Genomic DNA, 21,686 nt, shown 5'->3' with positions numbered 1-21,686 from the left:
GCAGCTATGTTCCTATTTTTAAAACAAAGGTAAATATTGTGATATCGTGATATTGTGATATGCATATATATAGACTCATTTTGTATATGTTTTATATTCATTTTCACCTAGTTTATATATATATTTTCCCTTTTCAATTCACTTTGAATGCCAGTGTGACCATAGCTGTGAAGTTAAAACAACCGCGAAAGTGAACTGCTTTACTGTTAGCCCAGTTCTACACCAGTGTGGATAACAAAGCAGTGCAGTTCGAGACGAATGATCATTAGCCATGGGTACTCAAAGCGTAAGAATGCATTTGTTACGTCCATTTTGAGTTGAATCTGCAGTTATATATTTATTTATTAAATATACATATGTTTGAACATCCGTTGTTCTTTAGTATGCAGTAAGTTTTGTTTTACTTTGCTCGTTTTTATCTGATAATAGCTTGAATTTGCAGTTAATGCAAGTGTATATGGCTGATTAAATGTGCATATGTCAATCATTTGAGTGAATATGCCGGCCGGTATTGATGCTTATCGAAAAGTTATTAAACAAAACTGCAAAATCAACAAACATGATTATCAACATTTAAAGAGTCAAAGAGAAAGAGTTGGGGAGAGTCTTGGAGAGCTTGTGCATTCGTGCTGTTCAACTAAAATCTCTACAGTGTAGAGTCTACACAACCATTGAGCGCGCGCGAAGATCAGTGAGCGCAAGCTTGTTGGAGTAAGAAGAGCAAACAGTCGTTTAATTACACTAAAACAACGGTAGTCGGTTGAGTCTTTATTACTCAATGAGTTGTACTTTAGAAAGAGTTCGGCCCTCGGAGCGTAAGCAACGTGCCATTAATGAACGCGCGCAGCAGATATAAATCTACATAGTGCTTAGAATTTTCGATAAGTGAAACAAAAAAAAAGCACAAAAACAATAATTTATTATCTATCTGTACATAACAGTGATGAAATTGCGCTATCGGAATTGTGCACATTCAAGGCGCGCCTACCAAAGATATTGTGAATCAGTTTAAGGCTAGAAATGTTATAGTAGCAGCATCTGATAGACAAGAAGAGAACAAAACAAAGCTATCAGTATGCTCATTGGAACGTTTTCGTAATACCCTATCGATTGTTCAGATATGGTATGAGTGGAAAATTTTGAATGCCAATGTTTCTATGTATCCCATAAGGCAAAACGCTATTAAAACCTAAATAAATTATACTAACGACAAGCGCGTGTCTGCAATGCCTGCTGCTGGGTGCTAATCAAGTCGAAAAAAGTCACCAAATTTGAAAAAAACCGAACAAAAAAAAAAAATAATACAAAAAATAAGTTTAAAAATAACTTTAAAAAACAACATAAGTGAAAAGTATTTCTAGAACAATTAAAGTGAAACGCAAGAGAGCAAAATGCAATCACTAAAGGCCGATGAGCTGGAGGAGAATCCCGTAGAGCGCGCCAATTGCTTGTCGGAGCTGATGTTCTGGTAAGTCGTATACCGCACGATTCAAACCGTTAGCTACAGGGTTGACAGCGTGACAACTGCCTCGACTTCGTTATTATTGTATTCAATGGGTCGTTTAATTTACATAGTTAGCGCGTCAGAGCTGGGCTCCGGGTGTTGAGCACCCCAAGCGGGAGCTATATATACATATATATATCCACATACATGTCCGCACATATTTGCGTGAAGTATTTCAAGTTATTCAATTGGCTGTCACTTAAGGCAACTTTAATATCGTCCGTCAGCCATAGCCGTAGCTATGGGTTAATAAAAACCGATCACCATAAAAATATGTAATTGCATTTGGCATAGCTTGATAGCAACATTAAACCGATATGACTTTTTCTAATGACTTGCTGAAAATATATAAAAATGAGTTTCATAAAAACTGTTATCTCCCAAGGTGCTAATAGATCCCCATGTCAATACACTAAACAACAAAACGTCACAACTGTTGCCTTTAAAAATGAGTTGCTTTTTATTTTTTGCATTTGACTAGTTAGTAGCGCACAACAGATACCCAGTATTCTCCTAACTTCACCAGCATTAAATGTTAACGATATTTGCAATAACATTCTGTAAAGCTACTGTTAATATTCCTTACAACCCCTCAGTTATATATTTTTTTATATCTCTGTAACAATAAAGAAGATTCCGACTTTGGAATTATGTATAGGGTATCTCCTAGTCAGGCCAGCGCTCGACTAGAGCTCATTTGCTTGTCTTTACCTATCTTTACTAACAATTAAAATGTATGCATCTTATCTATATACGTTTTATATCTCTGCCGTCTCCATGAAGCTTTGCTATGCCCGTTTTGTTTAAGGGTCGACAAAAGACACTGGAACAAACGGATCTCTATAGACCACTCAGAAAGCACAAGTCAGGTGAGTGATGCCACAAGATATCATATCATGACACTGTATTAATATTATTAATACTGATAATTCTATCTATAGATACGCTTGGCGACCGCCTTTCTTCGGCCTGGGATGAGGAAGTTGAACGCAGATCGGCTCAAAATCTTCCGCCTCGCTTGCGCCGCGTGGTAATCCGCGTCTTTGGTTGGCATCTGCTCCTGACCGGCTTATTGCTGGCCGCTCAGGAGTTCCTCACCAAGTAAGTAGCTTGTCGAAGACTTCCGAATATCATTCGTTTCAAATTGTAACCACTTTCAGAGTAACGCAACCCATTTGCCTCTTTGGCATGATGGCCTACTTCGCGGGCGACGATACAGACTTAACCAAGGCACAGCTCTACGCAGCGGGTCTCATGGCGGGCTCTGTGTTTACTGTTGTATTCGGCCATCCGTATATGCTCAGTCTCCTGCATCTGGGCATGAAAATGCGCGTTGCCCTGTGCAGCTTGATCTATCGCAAGGCTCTGCGGCTAAACCGTACCGCACTGGGTGACACGACCATCGGGCAGGTGGTGAATCTGCTGTCGAATGATGTTGGTCGCTTCGATAGCGTGCTGATCAATTTACATTACCTCTGGCTGGCGCCACTGGAGCTGATCGTTGTCACTTACTTCATGTATGACCAGGTGAGTAGGGCTAGAGGGGGGCATTCAGGATTATTCCTTTAATGTCTTTGGAATATTCAGATTGGAATTTCGGCGCTCTTTGGCGTCGCTGTTATGTTGCTCTTCCTGCCCCTTCAAGCCTATCTGGGCAAGAAGACCTCTGTGCTACGCCTGCGTACGGCCCTGCGCACAGACGAACGTGTCCGAATGATGAACGAGATCATATCGGGCATTCAGGTGATCAAGATGTACGCCTGGGAAAAGCCATTTGGCAAACTTATTGAGATCACGCGGCGCCGAGAAATGATATGCATCAAACAGGTCAACTATATACGTGGCATTCTCATATCGTTTGCCATGTTTCTTTCCCGCGTGTTCACGTTCTCCAGTCTGGTGGGCTATGTGCTGCTGGGAAACATCTTGACAGCCGAAAAGGCCTTCTATGTCACCGCCTACTACAACATACTCCGGCGCACGGTCACTATGTTCTTTCCGCAAGGCATCGGGCAGTTTGCGGAACTTTTGGTGTCCATCAGACGTCTGCAGACTTTCATGCACCGGGAGGAGACTCAGATCCAAGACAAATCGATTGATGTCGCAGCCTCTGCCGCTGTTAATGATAAGGAAAATGGCACTCTTATCAAAAACGCCAATGGCGATGTGCCAAAGGTCAATGGCAATCTAGAAACTCTCGTTGAATTCAGTCAATTCAATGCCAAGTGGGATAGCAAGGCGGCGGAGAACACCCTGGACAATATCAATCTGAAATTGGGTCGCCGACAGCTCGTGGCGGTGATTGGACCCGTCGGCGCAGGCAAATCCAGTTTAATACAATCCATTCTCGGTGAGCTGCCCTGTGAAAAAGGCAGCCTTAAAGTCAATGGCAAATTCTCCTATGCCGCTCAAGAACCTTGGCTCTTCACTGGAACTGTTCGTGAAAACATATTGTTTGGATTAACCCTGGACAAGCATCGCTATCGCACAGTGGTAAAGAAATGTGCACTAGAACGTGACTTTGAACTTCTTCCTCAAGGAGATAAGACGATCGTGGGCGAAAGGGGAGCTTCTCTTTCCGGCGGACAGAAAGCGCGCATTAGCCTGGCAAGAGCTGTGTATCGTAGGGCGGACATTTACCTGCTGGATGATCCACTCAGTGCTGTGGATACGCATGTGGGTCGTCATCTGTTTGACCAGTGCATGAGAGGGTATCTAAGGAGCGAGCTGGTCATATTGGTAACACATCAACTGCAGTTTTTGGAGCATGCCGATCTGATTGTTATCATGGAAAAAGGCAAAATCAGTGCAATGGGAACATATACCACAATGCAGCGCAGTGGACTGGACTTTGCACAGCTCTTAACGGATCCCAACAAGACCGATGAAGCATCCAATGATCAGGAGAGCGAGGCTGGCGATATTTGGGACCGTCTGAGCTTGGCCTCACGCAGCAGGCGTGGCAGTAGAACAAACAAATCAAACCAACCTTCGCGCAATGAAAGCTTCAGCTCCTTGAGCTCCCTTACCGATTCTATTGCCCAGGACGCAGCCATGGCACCACAAGAGACGCGTGTCGAGGGCAAGATCAGTCTGGGTCTATACAAGGAATACTTCACAGCAGGCACCGGCTGGCTAATGATATCTTTTATGGTGTTCCTTTGCTTGGGTACACAAATTGTGGGTTCCTCAGCTGATGTTTTTCTCTCCTATTGGTAATATATTATCTCTCTTCCATATAAGACGATTGTATTAATGTTTCTTAATTCCAGGGTTGACAAGAACAAAAACGCCGCAGACAGAGACTCGGATTCCCTCGATATTTACTACTTCACCGCCCTTAACATAGCCGTCATCGTATTCACCCTCGTCCGGACTATGCTCTTCTATAGGCTGGCCATGCGCAGCTCCACAAAGCTCCATAACGCCATGTTTCGTGGCATTACCAGAGCGGCAATGTACTTCTTTAACACAAACCCTTCCGGTCGGATATTAAATCGGTTCTCAAAGGATCTGGGACAGATAGATGAACTTCTGCCCTCTGTCATGCTGGACGTAGTTCAAGTCTTTTTGACGCTGATAGGCATAATTATTGTCATCTGCATAACTAATCCTTATTATCTCATCCTAACTCTTGCTCTGGGGATCGTTTTCTATTATATTCGAGAGTTTTACCTAAAGACCTCGAGAGATGTTAAGCGATTGGAGGCAGTTGCCAGATCTCCGATCTATTCCCACCTCAGTGCTTCTCTCAATGGACTCCCTACGATTAGAGCCATGGAAGCTCAGAAGGCGCTTATTGCCGAGTTCGATAACCTGCAGGATCTGCACAGCTCCGGCTACTACACTTTCCTGTCTACAAATCGTGCATTTGGCTACTACCTGGACTGCTTTTGCACATTGTACATTGTGATAATTATACTCAACTACTTCATCAACCCACCCGAAAACTCTGGTGAGGTGGGATTAGCAATTACGCAAGCCATGGGCATGACTGGAATGGTACAGTGGGGCATGCGACAATCTGCGGAGCTGGAGAACACCATGACAGCGGTGGAACGTGTCGTGGAGTACGATGAGATCGAGCCTGAAGGCGAATATGAGTCCCAACCAAGCAAAAAGCCACCAATCACATGGCCAGAGCAGGGCAAAATTGTGGCTGACGATCTCAGTCTTCGGTATTTCCCCGATCCACAGTCCAAATATGTGCTCAAGTCTCTCAACTTCGAGATTAAGCCCATGGAAAAGGTGGGCATTGTGGGTCGCACCGGTGCAGGCAAGTCCTCGCTCATCAACGCCCTCTTCCGCCTCTCCTACAATGATGGCTCCATCATCATCGACAGTCGTGACACCAGCGAACTGGGACTTCACGACCTGCGCAGCAAAATCTCGATCATACCCCAGGAACCGGTGCTCTTCTCGGGTAGCATGCGCTATAATCTGGATCCATTCGAGGAATACAGTGATGCCAAGCTATGGGATGCACTGGAGGAGGTCAAGCTGAAGCCTGTCATCAGCGAGCTACCAAGTGGACTTCAGAGCAAGATTTCAGAGGGCGGCACCAACTTTAGTGTGGGTCAGAGACAGTTGGTGTGCCTGGCACGTGCTATTCTTCGCGAGAATCGTATCTTGGTGATGGACGAGGCCACAGCCAATGTGGATCCACAGACAGATGCGCTCATCCAGGCGACAATAAGGAATAAGTTCAGGGAGTGCACAGTGCTGACAATAGCCCATCGGCTGAACACGATTATGGATTCGGACAAGGTCTTAGTCATGGATGCTGGCCAGCTGGTGGAATTTGGCTCACCCTATGAACTGCTGACAGAATGCGAGTCGAAGATCTTTCACAGTATGGTCATGGAGACGGGTCAGAGCAGCTTCGATAGCCTGCTAAAGGTAGCTGAGAAGGTAAATTGTCATTCCTGTGATTAAAATTGCATGTGGTAATACGTCTTATTTAATTTCAGGCTTATATGGAATCACAGAAGTCCAAAACTGCCTAGAATCCAATTAATATTCCACAGTCATAAAAATAACCTCATTGACTAGCTTTAAGCATAAGTCTCATAGAAATTATACTGCTTCTAAGTGATTTTTTTTTATGTGTTACTTAAAGTATTATTTCTACGAACTTTAGAATGTAATGCTACATTAAAACTAAGATTAAATAAATTTTCCAAGCTACAAGTTTTACAACATGTGCAAATCGTATCTGAGCGTAACAGTGCAGAATAACTGTTAAAGAGATAAGTAAGAAAGCAGTTCACATTTAAATAACGCACAAAGCAGTTGACAAATTTGCCAAATTTGTTTGAGGTTTTTCAGATTTAATAATATTTACTACTTAGTTCCTGACCATGGGTGCCACATTTATCTTATCTGAACTTGTCAAGCGTTCCAGACTCCAAGAGACGTGCTGACCGATAAGGCCATTTGAACGCCGTCCAACTGATTATGATAAGATGTAACACTCATAGTTGAAGTCCGAAGCGTCGGAGAGAGCAAAAGCTGTGCTCGCGCAAGCAGTTCACATAAAAAGCGGTAATCGATCAGCTGTGTATTAGAACGAATTCCGCGGCCGTAGAGCAAACACTCGGTCTCTTAATGAAAGTAAATTAATGCTAAAAATGTTTGCTTTTTATTTGACGGTTTCATTATAATATGAAATACAGATTTATCTGTAAAAATACAATATAAACTGTTTGCTCTTGGATAGTAGAATAGATCCTAATAATACTTACATCAGTGATATCTTCAGCATCTGGAGCACAGTGGAATTTCCCCAGATTTAAAACCGCGTTTGTGACAGTTAACTCATTATAAAAAATTCAAATAAATACTCAACTGGTTAACTGGTTAGTTGTATGTAAATAACTATAGTGAATTAATTTATAGTAGCATTTACAATGCCTCATTTGAAAGCCGATGAGCTACCGGAGAATCCGCGAGAACGTATCAATCCATTGTCGGAGCTCATGTTCTGGTGAGTCCAATTGTTCGCGGTTAATTGGTCTGTTGATGAGTCAATAATGGTAATTGGACTATGTATTTAAATTCTATATCGATACACAAGTGTGTTATAGAAAACACCCAAATAAATATGACTCAAGGCTGGTTTAAGTTTCCCACCGAGGTGCTAATCAAATCATATACATAGTATTTATTTGTTTGATATCTTATCAGCCGGGTCTCCAATAAAACGAGTGCTCTTATAATATTTAATAGCCTTGACGACTTGACGACACTCCCACAGACTTTTTAAAAAAAGAAGTGTGACGTATTTGAAATACATTTTGAATTTGGCGCGTTGTTGATAAGACAACGTTTATTATTGTGTAGTTTGTTTGCGGCTTAAATCATGAATGAAATAAAATATCTTTATGTTACTTATTCGAAGCGACAAAAACTTGCAGCTTTGTCTTTCCCGTTCTGTTCAAGGGCCACAAAAAGACACTGGAACAATCAGATTTATATCGGCCACTGAAAGAGCACAAATCGGGTATTATATAAAATATAACTTTAAAACTAAATTTAAAGCTAAATAGCTATCAAGCTAATCATCAGATGCACTTGGAGATCGCTTGTGCGCCGCCTGGGATGAGGAACTACTTCAGAGATCAGCTCAAGGGAAACCACCTCGCTTGGGGCGCGTTGTGGCGCGCACCTTCGGCTGGCATCTATTTGTGACTGGTGTGCTATTGGGCTCCAAAGAATTGCTAACCAAGTAAGTAATAGTTCTCAAGACTCCTAAGATCATTTGCTCAACGTGTTCCTTCTTCCAGGGTTACCCAGCCCATTTGCCTCTTTGGTGTTATGGCCTACTTCTCGGGCGAGGATCCGGATCCAATTAAGGGCCAGTTGTACGCGGTGGCCCTTATAGCAACTTCTGTGTTTTCCGTGGTCACAGGTCATCCCTGTATGCTGGGCATCATGCATCTGGGCATGAAAATGCGCGTAGCTCTCTGCAGCCTGGTCTATCGGAAGGCATTGCGTTTGAGTCATACAGCTTTGGGGAATACATCGATAGGTCAGGTGGTGAATCTGCTGTCCAACGATGTGGGACGCTTCGATTCTGTCCTATCCAATATACATTATTTATGGCTAGGCCCGCTGGAATTGGTTATAGTAACCTATTTAATGTATGAAAAGGTAAACTGAAGATGGAACTAGGATTTGTTTCAATAATATCCTACTTATATCCTATTGCAGATTAACGTCGCCTGCTTCTTTGGCGTGACTCTGATGCTGCTTTTTATGCCCCTACAGTCTTACCTGGCGCGAAGGACATCAACGTTGCGCCTGCTCACGGCCCTGCGAACGGACGAGCGCGTCCGAATGATGAACGAGATCATATCGGGCATCCAAGTAATTAAGATGTATGCCTGGGAAAAGCCTTTTGGCAAACTTGTGGAGCTTACGCGTTCCAATGAGATGATCTGCATCAAGAAAGTCAACTATATACGTGGTATTCTCATCGCTTTTGGCATGTGCCTATCCCGTACCTTTGCCTTTGTCAGCCTGGTGGGTTTCGTGCTGCTAGGAAACATTTTGACTGCCGGCGAGGCCTTCTTCATCACCGCCTACTACAGCCTACTGCAACGGGCAGTAACAAGTTTCTTTCCGATGAGCATTTCTCAATTAATGGAGCTTCAAGTAAGCATCAAACGTCTCGAGACCTTTATGAATCGGGAGGAAAGGCAGCTCAAGGATAGCGAGACCGATAAAGACAAGTTCGTGCTTAACGGAGATGTGATACGAAACAAAAACAGTGAAGAATCCCTTGTTGAATTCAGTCAATTCAATGCCAAGTGGGACACCAACGCCACAGAGAACACCCTGGAGAATATCAATCTGAAATTGGGTCGCCGACAGCTAGTCGCGGTGATTGGACCCGTCGGCTCAGGCAAATCCAGTTTAATACAATCCATTCTCGGTGAGCTGCCCTGTGAAAAAGGCAGCCTTAAAGTCAATGGCAAATTCTCATATGCCGCTCAAGAACCTTGGCTCTTCACTGGAACTGTTCGTGAAAACATATTGTTTGGATTAACCCTGGACAAGCATCGCTATCGCACAGTGGTTAAGAAATGTGCACTAGAAAATGACTTGGAACTTCTTCCTCAAGGAGATAAGACGATCGTGGGCGAAAGGGGAGCTTCTCTTTCCGGCGGACAGAAAGCGCGCATTAGCCTGGCAAGAGCTGTGTATCGTAGGGCGGACATTTACCTGCTGGATGATCCACTCAGTGCTGTGGATACGCACGTGGGTCGTCATCTGTTTGACCAGTGCATGAGAGGGTATCTAAGGAGCGAGCTGGTCATATTGGTTACACATCAACTTCAATTTCTTGAGCTCGCGGATCTCATTGTAATAATAAATAAAGGGCAAATCAGTGCAATGGGAACCTATACAACGATGCAGCGCAGTGGCCTGGATTTTGCACAGCTCTTAGCCAGTCCCAACAAGGCCATTGGGGAGTTCGATGAAAACGCTGGTGACTCCTTGGATAAGAAATTTAACCGACAGACATCACAGACAGACAGTATAAATTCAGTAAGCTCACTGACCGAGTCTATTGCTCCAGAGGAGCCTACGGCTTGCCAGGAAACTCGGGTGGAAGGCAAAATCGGCTTGGGTCTCTATAGGGAGTACTTCACAGCAGGAAGTGGTTGGTTCCTCATAAGTCTTCTGGTATTTCTTTGCTTGGGTACACAAATTGTGGGTTCCTCAGCTGATGTTTTTCTCTCCTATTGGTAATATATTATCTCTCTTCCATATAAGACGATTGTATTAATGTTTCTTAATTACAGGGTTGACAAGAACAAAAACGCCGCAGACAGAGACTCGGATTCCCTCGATATTTACTACTTCACCGCCCTTAACATAGCCGTCATAGTATTCACCCTCGTCCGGACTATGCTCTTCTATATCCTGGCCATGCGCAGCTCCACAAAGCTCCATAACGCCATGTTTCGTGGCATTACCAGAGCGGCAATGTACTTCTTTAACACAAACCCTTCCGGTCGGATATTAAATCGGTTCTCAAAGGATCTGGGGCAGATAGATGAGATCCTGCCCACCGTCATGCTGGACGTGATTGAGATCTTTCTGTCACTAACGGGCATTATTGTTGTTATCTGTATAACTAATCCTTATTATCTCATCCTAACTCTTGCTCTGGGGATCGTTTTCTATTATATTCGAGAGTTTTACCTAAAGACCTCGAGAGATGTTAAGCGATTGGAGGCAGTTGCCAGATCTCCGATCTATTCCCACCTCAGTGCTTCTCTCAATGGACTCCCTACGATTAGAGCCATGGAAGCTCAGAAGGCGCTTATTGCCGAGTTCGATAACCTGCAGGATCTGCACAGCTCCGGCTACTACACTTTCCTGTCTACAAATCGTGCATTTGGCTACTACCTGGACTGCTTTTGCACATTGTACATTGTGATAATTATACTCAACTACTTCATCAACCCACCCGAAAACTCTGGTGAGGTGGGATTAGCAATTACGCAAGCCATGGGCATGACTGGAATGGTACAGTGGGGCATGCGACAATCTGCGGAGCTGGAGAACACCATGACAGCGGTGGAACGTGTCGTGGAGTACGATGAGATCGAGCCTGAAGGCGAATATGAGTCCCAACCAAGCAAAAAGCCACCAATCACATGGCCAGAGCAGGGCAAAATTGTGGCTGACGATCTCAGTCTTCGGTATTTCCCCGATCCACAGTCCAAATATGTGCTCAAGTCTCTCAACTTCGAGATTAAGCCCATGGAAAAGGTGGGCATTGTGGGTCGCACCGGTGCAGGCAAGTCCTCGCTCATCAACGCCCTCTTCCGCCTCTCCTACAATGATGGCTCCATCATCATCGACAGTCGTGACACCAGCGAACTGGGACTTCACGACCTGCGCAGCAAAATCTCGATCATACCCCAGGAACCGGTGCTCTTCTCGGGTAGCATGCGCTATAATCTGGATCCATTCGAGGAATACAGTGATGCCAAGCTATGGGATGCACTGGAGGAGGTCAAGCTGAAGCCTGTCATCAGCGAGCTACCAAGTGGACTTCAGAGCAAGATTTCAGAGGGCGGCACCAACTTTAGTGTGGGTCAGAGACAGTTGGTGTGCCTGGCACGTGCTATTCTTCGCGAGAATCGTATCTTGGTGATGGACGAGGCCACAGCCAATGTGGATCCACAGACAGATGCGCTCATCCAGGCGACAATAAGGAATAAGTTCAGGGAGTGCACAGTGCTGACAATAGCCCATCGGCTGAACACGATTATGGACTCAGACAAGGTTATAGTCATGGATGCTGGCCAGCTGGTGGAATTTGGCTCACCCTATGAACTGCTGACAGAATGCGAGTCGAAGATCTTTCATAGTATGGTCATGGAGACGGGTCAGAGCAGCTTCGATAGTCTGCTAAAAGTAGCGGAAACGGTAAGTAATCCACTTTACGAGCGTCAATATGCAAATAAGTAACTTTTAAATTTCTTTAACAGACTCATTTGGAATCACAGAAAATAAAAGCTGCCTAGAAGGAATTGTTTTATTGATTAGAAAAGATATTTAAGTGAATGCTTTTGATATTTTAAATATTATATGTACAAACTATTAAATAGTACTGAATTGAAACTTCCTTAATAATGTCCGAGTATTGACAAATTTATTTCAGTATTCCGATTTCCTAACAACGCTACAATAAAGCAGTTCAATAAAATATACACAAAATAACTAGCAAAGCAGTTAACAGTGCCATGCGTGGAAACTGAGTATGCAAATTATAAATTTATTTACATAGAAAATTGTATGTTCATCTTAATTTCATTATCTTATCTTATTATCCAGATAATAAGAGAATGAATTGAATAAGTTTTGCAGTTAGTCTATAAAATAGCGCCGACCAAGAAATAACCATAAACTGTAAAGCGCATAATAAAAGCACACGCGTTCGAGAGAGCTTAAGTTCCAAAGAGAGCGAAAGAGTAACCGCAACAGTTGTCTGTTCCCATAAAAGGGACCAGCTAGTCAGCTGTGATTTAGAACGTGTTCGTCAGCCGGAGAGTGAACAGCTGTGTGTGGATAGACGCCGGAGAAATTCGATAAATAGTGTCTTAAAAAACAATTAAATGTACATATATTGTTATCTGATAATTTCCTTGTGTGATGTAATTCATTATATGTATAAAAAGTGTGTTAGTTTCATTGAGTACTTCAGATTTACAGATTTTATTCAAATCGTCCATCATATAGCGGCAGCATCTCTGGCGCAAGCAACCTGCACAGTGGAAAATTTTCGTTATTGTAAAAATAAAATTCCACAGAACTGAGTTGCTCGCGCAGCAAACCTCGTGTGCTGAGAAAATCAAACTAAAACAAGGGTATATATAAACTATAAAAATATATATACATACATATACAAAGAATATCGAAGCGAATAATTGAATGTGTGATTTGTGGCAATTGAACACTTATAGGTTTGTACACAAGTGTAAAGTGTATTTGGTTTACTTGTCGGAGTAAATAAAAAAGAAAAAAACCAAAATGCAATCAGTTAAAGCAGATGAGCTACCAGAAAATCCGCGCGAACGGAGCAACCCATTTTCGGAACTTATGCTCTGGTGAGTCTGCAATTTCACCAGCCATGTTGGTTTTATGGCGTTAGATATAAGATTGACAACTATGACAAAACATTTTTTTTGAACCACCGAATATCATTTAATCATTAACAGAACAAAATGATTGAGCATGATATACCATTATCTTATCTTTCAGAGTGTTAAAATATACAAATAAGTTTTGTAGTAAAATGTTGAGGTATCTAGTATGTAAATACAACATAAAACAACTGCACGTAAGTGTGAATTTGCAAATATAGTCCACACTCAGATACCCTGTACTCATATATGATTGATGTATGTATATATAATTTATGATTTTTTGCACTGATAATGTGCAAAAACAGCGAAGTTATTGGCGCATATTTTCGTTAACTATGAATTCAATACACATTTTGTATATTATATAAAAATATATAAGTTATCTTTTTGTTGCTATTTGCTTGTCTGTAAGGCCTCCATCAAATTAAAATGTGTTTTTTTTTCTACTTGACACCATAAAATATTAACGTTATCTTTATATCTGCATGTATCATGGCATCGTAAAGCTTTGTCTTTCCGGTATTATTCAAGGGCCGTAAGAAGACCCTGGAGCAACCAGATCTATACCGGCCGCTAAAAGAACACAAATCAGGTAAGGCATGCCATAAGATAATAAATAAGGTGTTAAGATAAAGATAAATGAAATTTATAAGATTCAATGACTTGCATTTATCTTAAATTATTTTTAATTTTGCTGTTAAATGAGCACAAAAAACGTTTAAATTTTAAAATGTAACTAGTTCTTGTTGCATTTTTTCTCCGAATTTAGTTCATTTTAGTCTGATAGCAATTTAACTCCTTCGTACTGTCGTCCGTTGCGATACTATCGATTGGCTTAGAATATTTCAAGTATGTTAGAAAAAGTAGACTGTCTCAGGCAGATCGAGAATGAGCTATTAAATAGACATCTTCGCTGTTACGATTGATATCCTGGAAACTTTCTCATACGTATATATATATATATATATAAATATCTTGATGTGATGTTTACATAGAGTTGATTTCGTTATATTGCTCCCTTCTCACAGATATACTTGGCGACCGCCTGTGCGCGGCTTGGGATGAGGAAGCAATTCAGAGATCGGCTCAACAGAAACAGCCACGCTTGGGGCGCGTTGTGATACGTGTGTTTGGTTGGCATCTGTTTATGACTGGGTTGCTGCTGGGAGTCAGAGAGTTCATAGTAAAGTAAGTAGACCCCAACACGGTCCTTTGCAACCCATATAGATATATTAATGAGAGACTTGTTTTAGGGTTACGCAGCCCATGTGCCTGTATGGTATAATGCAATACTTTTCGGGCGAAGATCCCGACCCCATTAAAGCACAGCTATACGCAGCGGGCCTCATGACTGCCTCTGTCCTCTCCGTCGTTACTGGACATCCGTTTATTCTCGGCCTGCTCCATTTGGGCATGAAAATGCGCGTTGCACTGTGCAGTCTGGTTTATAGGAAGTCGCTGCGCTTGAGCCACACAGCTCTGGGGGATACATCGATAGGCCAGGTGGTGAATCTGCTGTCCAACGATGTGGGACGCTTTGATATGATTCTCGTCAATGTACACTTCTTATGGCTGGCTCCATTGGAACTGTTTGTGGTTACATTCTTTATGTATCAAAAGGTAACTAAATGCGGTCGTATTCGAAATTATCTATTTACATTATTATAACCACAGATCGGAGTTGCCGCCTTCTTTGGCGTCGCCGTAATGTTGCTGTTCCTGCCTATGCAAGCCTATTTAGCAAAGAAAACATCTGCGCTGCGTCTCCGGACAGCATTACGCACGGACGAGCGGGTGCGAATGATGAACGAATTTATTTCCGGCATCCAAGTGATCAAGATGTACGCATGGGAGAAGCCACTCGGCAAGCTAATTGAGTTCATGCGACGCAAGGAGATGATCTGTATCAAGAAAGTCAATTATATACGCGGGGTTCTCATTGCCTTTGGCATGTGCCTGTCGCGTACCCTTACCTTTGTCAGCTTGGTGGGGTTTGTGCTGCTAGGAAACGTCTTGACTGCCGGCGAGGCCTTCTTCATAACGGCCTACTACAATCTGCTGCAGCGAGCGGTCACCAATTTCTTCCCGCTTAGCATTACGCAACTAGCAGAGATAACGGTGTCCATTAAGCGTCTGGAGACCTTTATGCTAAGGGATGAGACTCAGGTGCTAGACAAATCGAATGCAATAACTGCGCCTGGTTTTACTAACGAGAAAACCGATAAGAAAAATGGCACACTGAGCAACAATGACAATGGAGTTGAGGCAAAAAGTAATAGCAATGAGGAGACGCTCGTGGAGTTTAACCAGTTCTATGCCAAGTGGGACACCAACGCCACAGAGAACACCCTGGACAATATCAATCTGAAATTGGGTCGCCGACAGCTCGTGGCGGTGATTGGACCCGTCGGCGCAAGCAAATCCAGTCTGATACAGTCCATTCTCGGCGAGCTGCCTGGTGAAAAAGGCAGCCTTAAAGTCAACGGCAGTTTCTCCTATGCAGCTCAGGAGCCTTGGCTCTTCACTGGAACTGTCCGTGAAAACATATTGTTTGGATTAACCCTGGACAAGCATCGCTATCGCACAGTCATCAAGAAGTGTGCTTTAGAACGTGACTTTGAGCTACTTCCGCAGGGTGATAAGACGATTGTTGGCGAGCGAGGAGCTTCTCTTTCGGGTGGACAGAAGGCGCGCATCAGTCTGGCAAGATCTGTGTATCGTAGGGCGGACATTTACCTGCTGGATGATCCACTCAGTGCTGTGGATACGCACGTGGGTCGTCATCTGTTTGACCAGTGCATGAGAGGGTATCTAAAAAACGAGCTGGTCATATTGGTAACACATCAGCTGCAGTTTCTGGAGCACGCCGATCTGATTGTTATCATGGAAAAGGGTAAAATCAGTGCAATGGGAACCTATGCAACGATGCAGCACAGTGGCTTGGACTTTGCACAGCTCTTGACCGATATCAACCAGGCAGATGAGAAGGCACTGGAAACCCAAAAGAGCGATGCTGGGGATCGTGTTAGCCTACACTCAAAAACCAGCCGTCAGGCTTCACGCAATGAGAGTTTTGCTTCCTTGAGCTCCCTGGCTGATTCGGTCATTCAGGACACGGCCATGGTACCGCAGGAGACACGCGTCGAGGGCAAAGTCAGCCTAGGTCTTTATAAGGAATACTTTGCAGCAGGCAGTGGCTTGTTCCTGATAACTTTTATGATCGTTCTATGTGTGGGCACACAAGTTGTGACCTCAGCAGCAGATGTTTTTCTCTCCTACTGGTAAGTCTTGCTGATCTTATTGGAGTGTACTCTTAGAATAACGATATTTTCTTTACCCCCAGGGTTAACAAAAATAAGAACAACGCAGATTCGACATACGAACCCGTCGACATGTACTACTTCACAGCGCTTAATGTGGCTGCAATTGTGCTAAGCGTAATGCGCCCAATTATCTTCTATTCGATGGCCAGGCGCAGCTCCACAGAGATGCATAATTCCATGTTCCGTGGCATTGCCAGAGCAGCTATGTACTTCTTTAACACAAATCCCTCTGGTCGTATATTGAATCGATTCTCGAAGGATCTTGGACAACTTGATGAAGTCTTGCCAACCATTCTGTTGGATGTTGTGCAAATCTTTCTCTTATTGGCTGGTGTCGTAGTGGTCATCTGCATAACCAATCCCTATTATTTGTTACTGACATTGGTGCTGGGTGTTATCTTCTATTATATCAGAGAATTCTACCTTAAGACCTCGAGAGATGTGAAGCGTTTGGAGGCAGTTGCCAGATCTCCCATCTATTCCCATCTCAGCACCTCACTTAATGGACTGACCACAATCAGGGCATTGGGCGCACAGAAGGCGCTTATTGCCGAGTTCGATAATCTTCAGGATCTGCATAGCTCCGGCTACTACACATTTCTGTCCACGAGTCGTGCCTTTGGCTACTATGTGGACTTCTTTTGCACCTTATACACTATCATAATTGTACTTAACTACTTTATTAATCCGCCCACCAACCCTGGTGAGGTTGGGCTGGCCATAACCCAGGCAATGAGCTTGGCGGGAATGGTGCAGTATGGCATGACACAATCCGCCGAATTGGACACCACAATGACTGCAGTTGAGCGCATCCTGGAATATGATGAAATTGAGCCAGAAGGCGAGTTTGAATCCCAACCAAGCAAGAAGCCGCCGGTCGAATGGCCAGAGCAGGGCAAAATTGTAGCTGACGATCTCAGTCTTCGGTATTTCCCTGATCCAGAGTCCAAGTATATACTTAAGTCTCTCAACTTCGAGATTAAGCCAATGGAAAAGGTGGGCATAGTAGGTCGCACGGGTGCAGGCAAGTCCTCGCTCATCAACGCCCTCTTCCGTCTCTCCTACAATGATGGCTCCATCATCATCGACAGTCGTGACACCAGAGAACTGGGACTTCACGACCTGCGCAGCAAAATTTCCATTATTCCGCAAGAACCGTTACTCTTTACCGGCAGCATGCGCTACAACTTGGATCCCTTTGAGGAGTACAGCGATGATAAGCTGTGGGATGCACTGGAGGAGGTCAAGCTGAAGCCTGTCATCAGCGAGCTTCCAAGTGGACTACAGAGCAGGATTTCAGAGGGCGGCACCAACTTTAGTGTGGGCCAGAGACAATTGGTGTGTCTGGCACGCGCTATTCTTCGCGAGAATCGTATCCTGGTGATGGACGAGGCCACAGCCAATGTGGATCCACAGACAGATGCGCTCATCCAGGCGACAATAAGGAATAAGTTCAGGGAGTGCACAGTGCTGACAATAGCCCATCGGCTGAACACGATTATGGACTCAGACAAGGTTATAGTCATGGATGCGGGTCAGATGGTAGAGTTTGGTTCACCCTACGAGTTGCTAACAGAATGCGAGACGAAAATCTTTCACAGTATGGTCATGGAGACGGGACAGAGCAGTTTCGAAAATCTGCTTAAAGTTGCGGAGAAGGTAAATAACCAATTATATGGGTATCAACATGCATATAAGTAATTCCCATCATTCATTTATCATTTACAGGCCCATTTGGAATCACAGAAGCTAAAAACTGCCTAAGATAAAAAATTTGTTGTTGCATTTAAAATCAAAATAAGCCAATTAAAGTATTATCTTCAAGATTACTTTAATAAATCCCAGAATCTTTAGATACATGAATTGTTTCAATTTAATGGTAATCCAACCGATGGCAAATTTTATTCAATACATAAATACTTAAATTTTCAAAACATTCAAATTGAGTGATGAAACCGATTTTTATGCCTGGCTTTGACCTGGCTGTTCCAAATGTATAGCGCTCTTCCAGCGCAGCATGGGCAGCATCGTTAATGGTATGGCGCTCAGCAGTTGCTTGGGTAGCCATGAGAATATTGCCAACAGCATGGGCAGGCCATGCACAATTAACTGCTGGGAGAGAGAGTCGCGTATGTTGCGCCAGGAGCCACTGTTACGGACAAAGAAGAAGAAGTATAGACACAATACATCACAGATGAGGAATATACAGATAAATATGCCACAGAGATTCTGACGGGCATGAGCGCAAAAGGCATACATGCTGGACATGATGATAATAATGGGTATCATTAGCTTCAGAACATAGATGAAGCCAATTAAAATCATGGAGCAGTCGCTTACAAAGATGCGGGCAACGCTCGCATCAAGCGAATTTATATTCGGCAGCATTCCAGTGCCAATCATAGAGAAATAGGCATATATTAGAATAAGCACAGCATAGCGATAGCTTCTATTTATGTGTCCCTCGGGCGTCAACGATTTGTCCGGTGTCTGCTCATCGTCTTCTTCGCTGTCCTCAACCGCCGATTGCTTATAATCCTCGTGCACCTGCACACCCAGCAAAAACTCTGTGCACAGCAATTGCATGAACATGGACTCGTACGAGAGGCTCGTCAATGTATATATGGTGCTCAAATTAAAGAGTATCAGCTGCACACGATGCCGTGGCGTCTTCGTATCACTATAGGGTATAGAGATAAGGGCATAGCATACATAGCCCCAGGCAATGACCTGCAGCACTGGACAGAGCTCCTTTTTGCAGAGTCGCTGATGCACCTGGTAGGCGCCCAGCAGCAAGGCGGCGCCATTAATCAGCCAAACGCGACAGGCGTGCCGCTCGCTCAGCAACAGTGGACGCAGCATTGTCACCAGCATGCTCAGGCACAGTAAATACGGACTGTTGTGTCCAAAATCGGGACGCTTCACCGTAAACCCAGTCAACAGGGCGACCAGCGCCAGCCACAACCAAAAGCGTAGCCTGGGCGCGCGGGTAAAGGCGCGTCCATTGTTTGCACAGACCATAATCAAAAAGCCCAGCGAAATGAGCTGCTGGAAGAAATAGGTGCCAATCAGCAGTACCACAGTGCCGCCAATCCAGGCCAGCTGAATGATCGGCGCACGTACACAGCCGCTGTTCATGCCACGCTGCTGCAACGCAAACATCCAAGCGGGCAGCGGCACCAGCAAATAGAAGCTGATGCAGCAGGGCACCCGATCCAAGTAGCAGGCGAGCAACACCACAATCTCCAGCAGCAGAAGCATTATATTGGTTGGGCTAATCCAATTCTGTTTGGGCGCACTCATCGAGCGCGTCTGCTTGGCCAGCAAATAGTAGAACCAGCCCAGATAGGTTGCCAGGCAGGCCACCGCCAACGGTATGCGATAGTATACCCTGTAGTATTCGATGCACTCCAATGCCAAATGTATCATTTCCTGGCTGCATATTATCGCCTCATCGCAGCAGCCCAATTGCATCTGCTTGTGAAATTGCTCCTTATATTGTTGTATGCGTCGTCGATCGAGACGCTCAAATCTGGGCAACCAGCTGTAGATCTGACTACGCTGCTTCAGTTCGAGCACGCGCTCCGCCTGCGCCAGCACTTGCAGTGCATTCAGATGCAACGAATACGCCTCGTACTTAACGGTCACATTCATCAGGCCCAGCGGCAACATGGCACGATTATTCATCGGCGGCGGTAATCCAATCAGGGCGGACATCAACGGCGCCAGCTGTGTTTGCTTCAGTTTCTGCAATTGCATCGGAAAGCCATCGCTGTTGACCAACTGGACTCCGCTAGTGGGAGACTCCACACGTTTGATGCCAGCGCCCCAAAAGACGAAGGGCGTCTCGATCTCAAACTGACTGTCGCCGCCGTGAGTACCTACAGGAGCGACATATTTATAGAAGATATTTTCGCATGTTCATTGTAAAGTTAACATGAACTTCTACAAAGTGTTACTGTCTGCTAAAAGTTGCAAGCACGATGAATGAATAGGCTGTTAAAAGTTGCAAGCAATAATAGTTTCAGCATTTTTACATGTTAATTCTAAAGTTAGCATGAAATTTGCAAGCACGGTTGATGTTAAGCAAGTAATATTAGCTGGCATTTTAACATGTGCATTGTTAGCTTAGTTTCTTAATATATATGAAACGGACCGGGTGCAACTATTTAATTAACAAATTTAGCAAAATTATCTAAGTAAATGCTGAAAGAAATTTAATTAACCATGAAGTTTACAACGAGCACAAGCTAAGGAACTGAACGCAAATTAAAGTTAGTAAGTTACGAGTGCCTACCTTTGTCGGTCATGCCATGATCGGATGTCAGAAGGTATACCGTGCGACTGTCCTCAAAGATGTGCTCAAATAAATCGTATAGCTTAACAACGGTTTCTGTATTGTCGATAGCCTTTAAAAACTCCTTGCTATTTGTCTTGGACGCATTTCCAACGCCATGAATATTCTCAAAGTCCACAAGGAAAACCGCAGACAACTTATTTCCCGCAGGTTCAGACTCCAGGTTGTCCAGCAATTTGCGCACCTTATCGTAGGTCCACTGCTGACGTTGATAGCTTTCTGTAAAATCCAATGGGGTGTGCATATCCAAATTTATTGGCACTCCACCGTCAGGTAAAAGCTTAAAAAACTGCAGCACAGATTTGGCGCCCCAGGCCCACGTGGCGCCCGACGTGCGATTAAGCACCGTATCGAAGACCGTGGGATTGCTTTTAAAGTTCGTCATAGCCGACGCAGCATCCTCGTCGAAGCCACCAAAGATGGCAATGTGGCCCGGACGCGTCTCGGTTGGAGCATGGCCACGCGATATGCCCATCAGGCCCCGATCCAAAAACATATTCTTCAGCTGCGGCACGGCACTTAAATTCTGCCGGAACAATGATTCGGCACGCAATCCATCGATAAGGAATATAACCAGACGATCTGCTGGCGGCTCCAAGCCCAAATGACGATGCGCAGCCTGCGGTCGCATGCCATTGATTATCGATGTTTTGTAATAGATCAGCGTCAAAAATCCGAGCAGCAGTATATGCACCAACAGAGCCGAAAGTTTCCACATTCTTGAAAAAACAATAAATAAAACAGTACTTTTACATAGGTGATATATTAATGATTGACTATATATTAGTTGAATTCATGCCTTAGGCAAAAGTTCAAGGCTTGCTTTCTTTCAA

At 44.0% G+C, this 21,686-nt stretch overlaps 4 protein-coding genes across 6 annotated transcripts; 3 read left to right on the top strand and 1 right to left on the bottom strand.

Moving 5' to 3' along the window:
- The first annotated feature begins 828 nt into the window (after nucleotides 1-828).
- LOC135440965 (probable multidrug resistance-associated protein lethal(2)03659) lies at nucleotides 829-6,694 on the top strand. Its single transcript, XM_064700386.1, has 7 exons — nucleotides 829-1,468; nucleotides 2,288-2,373; nucleotides 2,446-2,605; nucleotides 2,665-3,031; nucleotides 3,092-4,719; nucleotides 4,777-6,415; nucleotides 6,475-6,694. Exons 1-7 carry the CDS (start codon nucleotides 1,392-1,394, stop codon nucleotides 6,508-6,510), a joined length of 3,993 nt encoding a protein of 1,330 aa, XP_064556456.1. The 5' UTR covers nucleotides 829-1,391; the 3' UTR covers nucleotides 6,511-6,694.
- Nucleotides 6,695-7,398: 704 nt separating this feature from the next.
- Nucleotides 7,399-12,160, top strand: LOC135440993 (probable multidrug resistance-associated protein lethal(2)03659). Of its 2 annotated transcripts, XM_064700424.1 has the most exons (7): nucleotides 7,399-7,490; nucleotides 7,921-8,006; nucleotides 8,072-8,231; nucleotides 8,290-8,656; nucleotides 8,717-10,257; nucleotides 10,315-11,953; nucleotides 12,016-12,160. In XM_064700424.1, exons 1-7 carry the CDS (start codon nucleotides 7,414-7,416, stop codon nucleotides 12,049-12,051), a joined length of 3,906 nt encoding a protein of 1,301 aa, XP_064556494.1. In that variant the 5' UTR covers nucleotides 7,399-7,413; the 3' UTR covers nucleotides 12,052-12,160. The 2 variants fall into 2 exon arrangements, with proteins under 2 accessions (XP_064556494.1, XP_064556495.1); XM_064700425.1 differs by lacking the exons at nucleotides 7,399-7,490; nucleotides 7,921-8,006; nucleotides 8,072-8,231 and having other exon boundaries at nucleotides 8,590-8,646.
- Nucleotides 12,161-12,588: 428 nt separating this feature from the next.
- LOC135441040 (probable multidrug resistance-associated protein lethal(2)03659) lies at nucleotides 12,589-18,353 on the top strand. 2 transcript variants are annotated; one of them, XM_064700484.1, is made up of 8 exons: nucleotides 12,589-12,894; nucleotides 12,991-13,134; nucleotides 13,680-13,765; nucleotides 14,202-14,361; nucleotides 14,427-14,793; nucleotides 14,848-16,454; nucleotides 16,517-18,155; nucleotides 18,225-18,353. In XM_064700484.1, exons 2-8 carry the CDS (start codon nucleotides 13,058-13,060, stop codon nucleotides 18,258-18,260), a joined length of 3,972 nt encoding a protein of 1,323 aa, XP_064556554.1. In that variant the 5' UTR covers nucleotides 12,589-12,894; nucleotides 12,991-13,057; the 3' UTR covers nucleotides 18,261-18,353. The 2 variants fall into 2 exon arrangements, with proteins under 2 accessions (XP_064556554.1, XP_064556553.1); XM_064700483.1 differs by having other exon boundaries at nucleotides 12,589-13,134.
- On the bottom strand, nucleotides 18,346-21,635 carry LOC135441042 (GPI ethanolamine phosphate transferase 1). Its single transcript, XM_064700486.1, has 2 exons — nucleotides 20,794-21,635; nucleotides 18,346-20,377 (listed from the first exon to the last, which is right to left on the bottom strand). The coding sequence occupies exons 1-2, from the start codon at nucleotides 21,569-21,571 to the stop codon at nucleotides 18,459-18,461; spliced, it is 2,697 nt and encodes an 898-aa protein (XP_064556556.1). The 5' UTR covers nucleotides 21,572-21,635; the 3' UTR covers nucleotides 18,346-18,458.
- Nucleotides 21,636-21,686: the final 51 nt, after the last annotated feature.

Source organism: Drosophila montana, unplaced genomic scaffold (genome assembly GCF_035044405.1).
Source record: "Drosophila montana isolate Dmon_TW-CO22-7 unplaced genomic scaffold, ASM3504440v1 contig_1761_1, whole genome shotgun sequence".
In the NCBI taxonomy this organism is placed as follows: domain Eukaryota; kingdom Metazoa; phylum Arthropoda; class Insecta; order Diptera; family Drosophilidae; genus Drosophila; species Drosophila montana.
The sequence above is the reverse complement of the archived record's forward strand: the minus strand, read 5'-3'. Positions and strand labels throughout refer to the sequence as shown.

Bases quoted from the DNA above. Each gene is read 5' to 3' on its own strand.
- LOC135440965 (XM_064700386.1), top strand. From the start codon at position 1,392: ATGCAATCACTAAAGGCCGATGAGCTGGAGGAGAATCCCGTAGAGCGC. The intron at 2,374-2,445 runs GTGAGTGATGCC...TTCTATCTATAG, and splicing joins ACTCAGAAAGCACAAGTCAG to ATACGCTTGGCGACCGCCTT. The intron at 3,032-3,091 runs GTGAGTAGGGCT...TGGAATATTCAG, and splicing joins CTTACTTCATGTATGACCAG to ATTGGAATTTCGGCGCTCTT.
- LOC135440993 (XM_064700424.1), top strand. From the start codon at position 7,414: ATGCCTCATTTGAAAGCCGATGAGCTACCGGAGAATCCGCGAGAACGT. The intron at 8,232-8,289 runs GTAAGTAATAGT...TCCTTCTTCCAG, and splicing joins TCCAAAGAATTGCTAACCAA to GGTTACCCAGCCCATTTGCC. The intron at 8,657-8,716 runs GTAAACTGAAGA...ATCCTATTGCAG, and splicing joins CCTATTTAATGTATGAAAAG to ATTAACGTCGCCTGCTTCTT.
- LOC135441040 (XM_064700484.1), top strand. From the start codon at position 13,058: ATGCAATCAGTTAAAGCAGATGAGCTACCAGAAAATCCGCGCGAACGG. The intron at 14,794-14,847 runs GTAACTAAATGC...TTATAACCACAG, and splicing joins CATTCTTTATGTATCAAAAG to ATCGGAGTTGCCGCCTTCTT. The intron at 16,455-16,516 runs GTAAGTCTTGCT...CTTTACCCCCAG, and splicing joins GATGTTTTTCTCTCCTACTG to GGTTAACAAAAATAAGAACA.
- LOC135441042 (XM_064700486.1), bottom strand. From the start codon at position 21,571: ATGTGGAAACTTTCGGCTCTGTTGGTGCATATACTGCTGCTCGGATTT. The intron at 20,378-20,793 runs GTAGGCACTCGT...TCGCTCCTGTAG, and splicing joins TCATGGCATGACCGACAAAG to GTACTCACGGCGGCGACAGT.